The 9,884-nt window shown below is 37.4% G+C and overlaps 1 protein-coding gene across 1 annotated transcript; it reads right to left on the reverse strand.

The window, feature by feature from the left end:
* On the reverse strand, window positions 1–8,156 carry LOC107086417 (GRB2-related adapter protein-like). The gene is made up of 5 exons (XM_015377345.1): window positions 8,020–8,156; window positions 7,835–7,932; window positions 7,059–7,178; window positions 1,186–1,495; window positions 1–1,098 (listed from the first exon to the last, which is right to left on the reverse strand). The coding sequence occupies exons 1-5, from the start codon at window positions 8,095–8,097 to the stop codon at window positions 916–918; spliced, it is 789 nt and encodes a 262-aa protein (XP_015232831.1). The 5' UTR covers window positions 8,098–8,156; the 3' UTR covers window positions 1–915.
* Between the last annotated feature and the right edge of the window lie 1,728 nt (window positions 8,157–9,884).

The following is a 9,884-nucleotide window of genomic DNA, read 5'->3' on the forward strand; positions in this document are numbered from 1 at the left end:
TTTGCATGTAATTATTTATGACTGCAGCTATAACAAGGACACAGCAGCCATGTTGGATTTTGACTTTAGGTTGGATTTGGTGTGGAATTCCTCCCTCTCCGTTTTGGTGTTCTGGGTTTGGGAGACTCTCCTACAACCTGGACTTTTGGAAATGTTGACTTAAAACATCCAGGGGAATATGGACAAAAACGGCCACTTTTTTTTTCTTATTTTCTTTGGCCACAAAACACAGAAAACAAAAACAGAATAAGTCCAACTTCTGTTGTACAACTGTCTCAAAGTGCTGAGAGTACTTAGAGATATATTTGTATTTATTGCAGGGATTCTTGTGATTAACATCATAAAATAAACAAGAGAATACTCAATGACAACCTTATAAAACGGTGGACAAGACAAAGTGCTGTAATTATTGGCACCTTGTTGTTTACTAGACGTAAAACAACGTTTTCTGAAAATTTCCTCTCATTTTTCTAATCCATCATTAAGCTATTTACACATCTTCACCAGGGGATCAATAAGTGTTGAATATATTGGATCAGTGTTTACATATCAATTTCAAAATATTCAATTACACCCAGAGAAAAGGCAGAAATGTAGGGGTAACATCTGACAGTGGCATACAATCAGACCAGTGCGGTTTTTGATCAGAGCCATATGGGCAGCGACCCAGGGCTGCATCAGGAAAGGGAGGCACATTAGCACCAGGTCTTTCGGACAAGTTGTTATTTACATGCTGCTGTCAAAAGGGAGACTATTTGAAATGCAACCCATTTCTTCTTGCCCTATAGTTTTAATGATTTTCTGCGTTTTGATCAATGGGGGGAAGGGCTACCCTATATGCCCTTCATGCAAGAACTGCCTCTGGTCCTGGCTGAGAAGCCTCAAAAACTTGGTCAGTGTACTGAGCATCTGTAGTTAATGGTGAAGTGGCTGGACAAACTCTGGAGGAAAGATGCCAACACGGCCCCGACAGCGCCCCCTCCAGCTTAGGGTGCTTGAACAGTCTAGGAGGTCGATGATTTCATTGCGCTCGAAGTGGAGGTGGGTAGTCTGAGAGGGGGTGTAGTCACACAGAGCGCGGGCCACCCGAGGCCTCTGCTGAAAGACAAACCATGGCGTCAGACACACAGGTGTGCAATTATCAGCTGATTCTGAGGTGAAATGACATCTTATTATGTGTCATACCTCCAAAACAGGTTTCAGTGAATGTGCAGAGGCCTGTCGCTCTCTCAGAGGAGGGTTAGAGTGGAGGTGGGCTGAGGGGATCGACTCTATGGAGCTGCTTTTATATGGGTTAGGATATGGGTTCCGTCCAGGATGTGAGTGTTGGTTAGGGGATGATGGGAAATCCCTCAGGCGGACCACTTTCTCCACAGCAATGCTGTGCGCTCTGTAGAACTCCACCAGGAGGTTCAGGGAGCAGAAGGCCTTATCCCAGATGTAGTACTGACCACCCCCCTCCAGAACCCTGAAGTGCTCCACCCTGTCGCCGTAGCTGCCAAAAGAGACAGCAGAAAGAAGTCAGGTGATGAAAGGCAGGTATGTGTGCTTCATTATACTCCATCTTCCCCTTCGTCTTCATTCCTGTTGTCTGTTTCTTTGTTTGCAGGAATTCACTTGAGCCATTCTGTGCATAACTTTCAGTGTGGGAACTGAGACCTTTGCAAAATGGTTATCACTTGGATCGTTTTGCTCAGTGAACTGCCTTGAAAAACAATTTGTATGACTCAGCACTTCATTTAAAAAAATACAAATATTTGAAACTTTAATTCAGGGCTGAAACAATTAATCAGATTAATCGTGAATAATTGATTATTGAAATAATCATCAACTAATTTAGTAATAGATTAATCGTTAACTGGAGTGTAGAGACTGTAAAACATTCCTTTAGCTGACAGAACAATCCACTTAGAGCTGTAATTATATCAAAATTGTTAAAAGATATTAACATTTTATATTTAAGATAACAAAAACATTTTCTTCTGTCAATGCAGATCTCCTTTTTTTTGTAAAAAATCTTTTACTTGGCTATCCGATTATTAATCCATTAATCTAAAAAATAATCGTCAGATTAATCGATTTGCAAAATAATTGTTAGTTGCAGCCCTACTTTAATCCACAATGAAGGTGATGTGAAAAATACAGACTGCAGTTGGTGAAAAAAATATCTCAACTCCTAAACTATTTCTATAATGCAAATAATAATGATTGTCATAGAAATCAGATTTATTATTTTGACTATATACTGGTTCATGTTTCCTGGTTTGAAATTTGTATATGCAGTCCTCAGCCCTCCACCAAGCAGGTAAGACAACTGCAGGTCCAGAGAATAACGTCACTGAAGCCAGATGGATGGAGACAGAGAGTAAAAAACAGAGGCTGGAAAACCCCTGAAAATACTGTCAGACACCCTAAATGTCATCTGATTAAAAAGATAAACATGTTGGAAATGTCGCAAACAGATTTACACATTCAAAGAATAAAAATGTTACCCATTCTTTGCTGGAAAAACAGCTGAAATTTACACAGATTGGGTTTGACTCAGCCGTTCTAACTATTGAACATGGTCTCCAGCTCTAGTCCTTGAGAGCTGCTGCCCTCCTGCAGGTAGGTGGAGCAGGCATTCATGAATAAATCTGTCCATCATAGCTCAGGCTGTATGTTTATGTTGTCCTGCTGGAAAGGGAATCTCTGTCAGTATCCAGTTTTGTCAAGCCTATAACAGTTTTTTTTCCTGTTTTGTTTTTTAAGGATTTGGCTTTTTTGTTTTTACTTAATAAATTTCCCCATAATCCCTGACTTGCCGAAGCAGAAGAGGATCCCCACAGCATGATGCTGCAACATTCTAACAACTTTAATTGTTGCTTTTTAAAAAGCACATATATCTTTTGTACATAGTCAAACACAACTTTATTTTCATCTTTTTTGTAGAAAATCAGAATAAAAATCCATCAAGGTTTGCAGCTGTAATAATATGATAATATGGAGGGAAGGTGTTAGAGCTCTTTCGCAAGGCTCTGAGTTTTGTTTAAGGATTATAAAGTCAAACCATCCGCCTACACACATATAATCTGTTAATTAGTTCTGCGTTTACATCTAAGATTAATGTAGGGTGGAAGCAAGTATGAAAGTGCACAACAATCCCAATGTGAGTTTGGAAGTTGTTTTGGGATCTGGTTCAAAGTTCTGCACTTTAGGGGATCCTGTGCTCCCTCTGAGAAACTATAAATGCAATAAGATGTGAAATATCATTTCTCTTTAAAAGTATGATCAGATTTGTGTTTTATTCTGGAAAAGTAGCCCCCTCTACTGATCGCTTCAGGTATGACAGAACAACCCATACACAGAAAAGAACCATGTAGTAAAACTTATTTTTGAGAAATAATTTATTTAGGAATCCAACAGGCAAGTTATATTAAGATACTTATCTTTATTATTTACATTGCTGTCTATTAAGTTAAAAATTAATTCTAATAGACTTATTTAACTTTTTTTCACTTGCTGCCACAACTATCAAAATCTTATAAAGCTTACATATTTTTATTTGTGATTTATTTCCTCTGTTTACAATTATTTCTTAATTAATTCATACATTTTATTGAAAAAAAAACAGAATAATAATTTGTTAACTTTTTAGACATAAAACCACCAAAATAATTTATTTTATTTTGTTGTGTTTTTGATGATTTTGCCAAGTAATTCAAGTTTTAATAAATTAAGGTTTTCTTTTAGATGAATCAATATCGCTTATCAGGTCAGTGTTTTAAAAAAAACTTCAACTGAGAGTCTGTTCTCAATCCTGTAAGACATTTTTTGTTTCACAACATTGTTTAGAAGGTTCTATTAAATAGAAATTTGATGTAGTCATCAATTAAAAAATATTTTTTTTTATCACCACATGATGTAGATAAATGAATTTGATGAACTTGCATTAGAGTTCAGTTTAATCATGCCTGTCAGAACAGTTGTCCCATCTTTGAGCTTTTGCAGGCAAACACATGTTGTGCCGTTTTAAACAATAACATGCATGTTTTGGCAGGTGTCTGTTGCATAACATACCTATGCATAATTAAAAAGCTGCCTGGAGTTATGCAATGCCCCGCTGATTGAACACATTTCATCTACCCTCAGTGATTAAATGAGTCCCGTGTCACTTTGCTGTTGACCCAGATAACAGCTCCTCTTCCTCACTCTGGGCCTGATGTGTGTGTCAGAGAGATATTTTTAGTCCAATGAGTTCTCATTGAACACATTGAAACTCTCCATGCTCTGATGGGCCTAACACACATTTAAATCATTGTGGATGAAAAGGCAATCATCAGTAAAACTATTGCAAAAACTGCATTTTGCCATCTTAGAATCAGAAATAGTGATCTTCAGATGTAAACATTTTTTTGGTGAATTAAGCAAGGAAGTTTGATATAAAAAATGTTTTCCACAATGCTTTAAGAGTAAGAGACTGTTAACAGAAATAACACTTTGCTTTAGATCATTTTTCAAATGTGTCCTTTTTTGTTGAGAAGGCAGCATGTTTTGATGAAACATCCAAGTACGGTGAGTACGGTGATACGAAGCTGCAGTCTGATGGATTGTGATGAGTGATGAAGCTTTAGGGAGATTTAGACGTTACTTTTCAGACACAGTGTGTTTCTGACAGATAAATGTAATTCTAGTTTTCTCAGAATTTAGAAAGGAATCCTCCAAAGATCTATTTTAAATTATGGTTTGTTTTTATCCTAAGTAATAACATGACACAATAGTAAAAAAAAAAAAAAAAACTGGACTTTGTTTTCCAAGTTTGAAAATGTTTCATTTCCCATCCAGGAAGCTTTTTCAATTCAAAATGTCTGGATTAGCGTTTGTTGGGCTTGAAATTCAAAGCTAATCCAGACATTTTGAATTGAAAAAGCTTCCTGGATGGGAGATGAAACATTTTCAAACTTGGAAAACAAAGTTCAGTTGATTGTTTTTATCTTTTTTTTTTTACTTTTTTTGGAATGACTATGACCTGAATCTTTAGTTATAAGCCCATTCTTTTTTAGAGCTGCCTTTGACTGTTGAAGTTAAACTGGTAACTGGGATATTAGTTTAAGGTTGTGGTCCACCTGCTTCAATTTCTTTATCTTTTTTTTTTTTTTTGCTTTTGTTCTGCCTTTTTGTGGTCCAATTGATTTAATTGTTTTTCAATGTTTTGCTTTTATTCTGCATTTATTTTTCTTCTATTTCTTTGTCTAATTCGGGTAAATCACTTGGAATTGTCCTCGTAACAAACTGTGCTATACAACTAAACTTGCCTTGAATTAAGCTAAGCCCTTATTTCAATATAATTTACTTAAAGGTGCTCAGATTTTAATGCAATATTTCATTTGAATCGTCCCTTTAAAAGTCAAAATCATCTTTTACTTAGAAAACAGTGTGATTTTGTTAATGATGAAAATATAAAAGGAGGCTTTACTTAATGTGCTCTGGTTTGAGCCAGGCCTTTATGTGCTACAGTCATCCACGTGTGGCTTACAGTCATGATGTGTTGGAGATAAATTTGATGGAGCTTTTTGAAAATCACTCTTCCATTGTATTTATTTAGTTATTTATTTATTTACTTTTGACTAAAACGTCTCCCCATTATAGCGAGACTTTTATTTTACAGATATGAATAACAGCATTTCTTTCAGGGAGCATACTGTTTATTTGAAAGCGAGTGGATGTCCACAATAGGACTGACTGCTTGCTGCAGAGACCAAGAGCAAAGCATTTTTCTTTTTTTTGTCAGAGTTTTGAGAAGTCTCCAAAATAATCAGAGCAAGTCAATCGATGTGTTACTAGCCCCCTTCTTTTACATAGTGTCTGTAAAGAGGACTGAATAATCACTAAATGTAGGGAAGCAAAGTTAGCAGAACAGGATTCTTTCACAGAGTGAGAGAAAGCAAAGATGTAAAAACTGTTTTTGAAATTGTATGTTTTTCACATTTAAATTTCTCTTAAGAACTGGGAGAGAGAGAGTAATATGGAAACAAATAGCAGGAAAGACAAAAACAAGGCTTTGATTTCATGATGTTAGATACCTCTGGCTCTAGTTAAAAATTCATATTGTGGAAATCTCAGAATTTACCAGGATAGAAACATGAGACTGTTGTTTCAGTAATGCTAATATTTTATGCACATTTATTCCTAATCTGGCTACTTAAAGAAACGGTGTAAAATTACCTCCTATACCAACCTATGTAAAAGATTTACAAAAATAACAGCCAAAAAAGGCTTCAAATATACAATTGCTTTGCTACTGTAATGAATTTTTGACTTTATATAAAGTAATATGTGTTCATTTATCTATTTTTATTCATACTGATGTTTATCTATTTATTAATGGTTTAATCATTATTAGATTATTTAGAGCTGTAGGAAAACTGGAAATCAGAAATGTTTAATTTTCCACTCTTGGCCAATAAAACACTGGATCACTTGGTTTGTTTACCATCTACAATAAATAGGGCATAAGTTTATGGCTTTTTAAACAGATAAATGAAAATTAATGTCATGATATGAACTGAAAATGAGTCAAAAACTAATTAAAGTGCAGAGTGAGGTCTGACACTTTGTTTTATGTCTACTGTCCAACGTTCCATTAATCAGACATAGACTCAAAGTACAAGCAAAAAGATAAAGCTCATGTGGTGGGCTAGTGGTTAGGGCATAAAGCTTTGAATCCTGAGGTTCTGAGTTTGACCTCCACTCCATTCTGGGTTCCCTTAAGGGAGGGACCCTTAACCCCACACTGCTCCCCCGGCGCTCCAGAATGGCAGCCCACTGCTTCCCAAGGGCAGGGGTTAAATGCAGTGGTAAATTTGATGATCAATTAAGGTCAATTATTATTGTTAAGAAAAAGTCTGAAGGCTTTTAAAAGCCTCGCAGAAACTTTAATTGAGACCATCCAAACCAAATACCAAAATCTGAATTTTTTTGGGGAAATAAAAAACATTAAATAGTGAGAGAAGTTTTAGCAGTACTGCTTTGAATTGCCCCTTATTAAAGATCCGTAGTGTTCAGGCGTATTTACTGACCTAACAGAGAGAGAAAACTCCCCTGGAGCGGATTCACTCTCCCTCACCAGAAACACTCCGGTTTCCTGCCAGCAGAGACGCTTTTCAGCCTCCAGTCTTGATATCGCTCCTGCAAACCAGCTAAGAAAACAGACAGGAACAATAAACTTCACTGCAGATCTTGGTTTTCAGAATCATTAGATGTTCTAAAAGTGCATTAATCTAAAACCTAAGCACATGCACGAACATCGGATGTGCATTTTAAGGATTTACAGATAGAAAAATTACAGAACATGAAGTATGGGCAGAGGGACAAGCAGGCTAAAGAAGGAACAGGCAGGTAACACTATATAAGAGAGGTAATCATATGGACCAGCTGAGGTAGAAGAAAGCAAGGAAGCTGAGGGATGCTAGTTAACATAAAGGTACCTGAATTAAGACAGAAGCTATTAGCCAAGGGAAAAGACAGATACTGAGGTAAGGGGAAAAAACTAAACTACACAGAGATCAGAAGACAATGAACTGAAAAAGAAAGTAAATTAATTAACTGATATATCAAGACATTGCTGGCACTAATCAATAGAAAGTAATTTTCTAAATACAGGTAGACCGGTTAGAACATAATAAACAAGATGAAAACAGACAGAAACCAAAAGACCTATGGAATAAAACTGTATTTGCAAATTAATAACACATGTTTTTTGTCCTACAAACAGATGCCAGTGACACAAAGGAAAAAGCCTCTGAAAAGCAACTAGAGATTCTTCTTAACACAAGCTGGATGATAAATGCTTTACGGATGAGGACGAAGGGAGATGTAGTTCTCAGGAACAAATCCGCGCTTTCCCTCCATCTCAGCAGTGAACCAGCAAGAGTCCTCCTCCATTTCTATCACCTGCACCAGAAACATGACATACAGCAAAGTGCCATGTGAAGGCTCTAAAAAAATCAAATCAAATGCACAGATTGTATGCTTCACTACCTTGACGATGTCTCCCTTCTGGAAACTGATCTCATCTGCCTCTGATGCTGCGAAAGAGAATAGAGCCACAGCCTCCATCCTGCACTGAGAGCGTCAAACACAGTTTGACTTCATGAGCGAGGGGACCGCAGAGGAGAGATGGCAGGGTGAGATAATCGGTGTGTTCGTGCTGACATGCTGCAGCTCTGAAGTTAATGAGGAGCATTTCTAAAAAACGTGTGTCCCTGTGTCCGTCCATGTGATGGAGATGTGTGGAGAGTGTGAACACATGGAGGTGCTGACTGCCCTCTCGGCCTCCATCTGTGCAGTCTGCACCTTCTGAACACGGGGGGATTAAACAAAGCGCCAACCACGGTACAGTGGAGACATGGAAAGCTTTGCACTGTGAAGAAATGAAAAGAACCAAAAATAGAAAGAGTCCTGACCTTTTCTTTTTAGAACAGACACGCCAGGAGTTAAGCTAAGAGCTCCAGTGGATACAGCCAATTCAGTTCTTCTTATTTTAATGAGATAAAAATAAAGGAGAATTGCATATTATTGATACAAAAAAAGGTTTTAGATTTAAAATCATTTTTTTTTTATCCCTGGTTAAATAAGACCTACAAGTACTCCCCCCCTAGAAGTTTTTCTACATTGTCTGTGTCTTGTATATAATTTATCTATATTTATTCAGCAGATCAACACTAAGTTGTAAACCGAAAGGCTGATTTTAGGGGAGTAAATCAACATCATCATCATTAACACATTTGTTCCTAAGGTGTTTTAACTCAAGCCTACAGAAACGAAGTGCAGAAGATCAAAAGCACACAATAATAAATCAGAAAATCTTGCTTCAAAACATATTTCAAAATGCAAAAATAAAAATAAAAATAGAAATGCTAGTACGGATGAGGAAAAATCAATACAAGTATATTTCTAAACAATTTTTAAAAGTGGTCAGTAAAGCTTGTCAAATGTGAAAGGTTAGAGGTTGAAGTAACTTAGGGGCCCCACTGGGGAAGGGCCCTTCTTCTCTAAGCTTCCATTTTGAGCTGAGAACAACCAGGAGCAACTGGACCTGAGTGACTGATTGCAGGTGTAGCAGTGGAGAAGCTCCGGCCAGTAAGGTTGCCAGGTTTTAAAATGAACTCTAAGCCACTGGAAGCAAGAAAGAAGAGAAAACAGGATGTGTTCCCGTTAAACGATGTGTTGCAGCCTTTTGGAACAGCTGCAGACCAGCTTGTGAGGCTGATTCTGAAATAAAGAGAATTACACTAATCCAATAAAATGGCCTGCACTTATATAGCGCTTTTTCAAGTCAGGAAACTTGACCAAACCACTTTATACTACATTCACACATTCATACACACTGATGGCAAACTACATTGTAGCCAAAGCTGCCCTAGGTTTCACTGAAAGAAGCGAGGCTGCCGTACACTGGCGCCATAGCCCTCTGATCAGTAGGCAATGCAGGTGAAGTGTCTTGCCAAAAGACACAAAGCCAGAACTGGGGCTCAAACCAACAACCCTCCGATTGCAGGGCAAACCCCTGAACCTGACGCCACTGTCAACCAAGAGGTCTGTGACAGTTCTAGAGGAGCAACAGAGACCAACCGCTCAGGTGGGAGAATCTGCTGTTACCAATCAGGCATGAATTAAGATACAACACACTCCTTTTAGATTTCAAAGCTGTGCAATGCTTTGTGACGGTTGGTTACATACAGTTATCCAAATCCTCTATTTGTGGAAGTCTTGTAACAAAACATTGAAGGTGACTTGGATATCTTAGAAAAAGATAAATTAGATTGTGATCCAGAAGAGATCTGATATACAAAGCCTCACATATCATTTCAACACAAGTCAGGCCGACAAACAAAATGAGAGTA

The sequence above is a fragment of the Cyprinodon variegatus genome, unplaced genomic scaffold, assembly GCF_000732505.1.
Source record: "Cyprinodon variegatus isolate N-32 unplaced genomic scaffold, C_variegatus-1.0 Scaffold152, whole genome shotgun sequence".
Classification (NCBI taxonomy): domain Eukaryota; kingdom Metazoa; phylum Chordata; class Actinopteri; order Cyprinodontiformes; family Cyprinodontidae; genus Cyprinodon; species Cyprinodon variegatus.

Excerpts from the sequence above, each read along its gene's own strand:
- LOC107086417 (XM_015377345.1), bottom strand. The coding sequence starts at position 8,097 with ATGGAGGCTGTGGCTCTATTCTCTTTCGCAGCATCAGAGGCAGATGAG. Across the intron at positions 7,933-8,019 it reads AGAAGGGAGACATCGTCAAG|GTGATAGAAATGGAGGAGGA; the intron begins GTAGTGAAGCAT and ends TTTCTGGTGCAG. Across the intron at positions 1,099-1,185 it reads CACTGAAACCTGTTTTGGAG|CAGAGGCCTCGGGTGGCCCG; the intron begins GTATGACACATA and ends TTTGTCTTTCAG.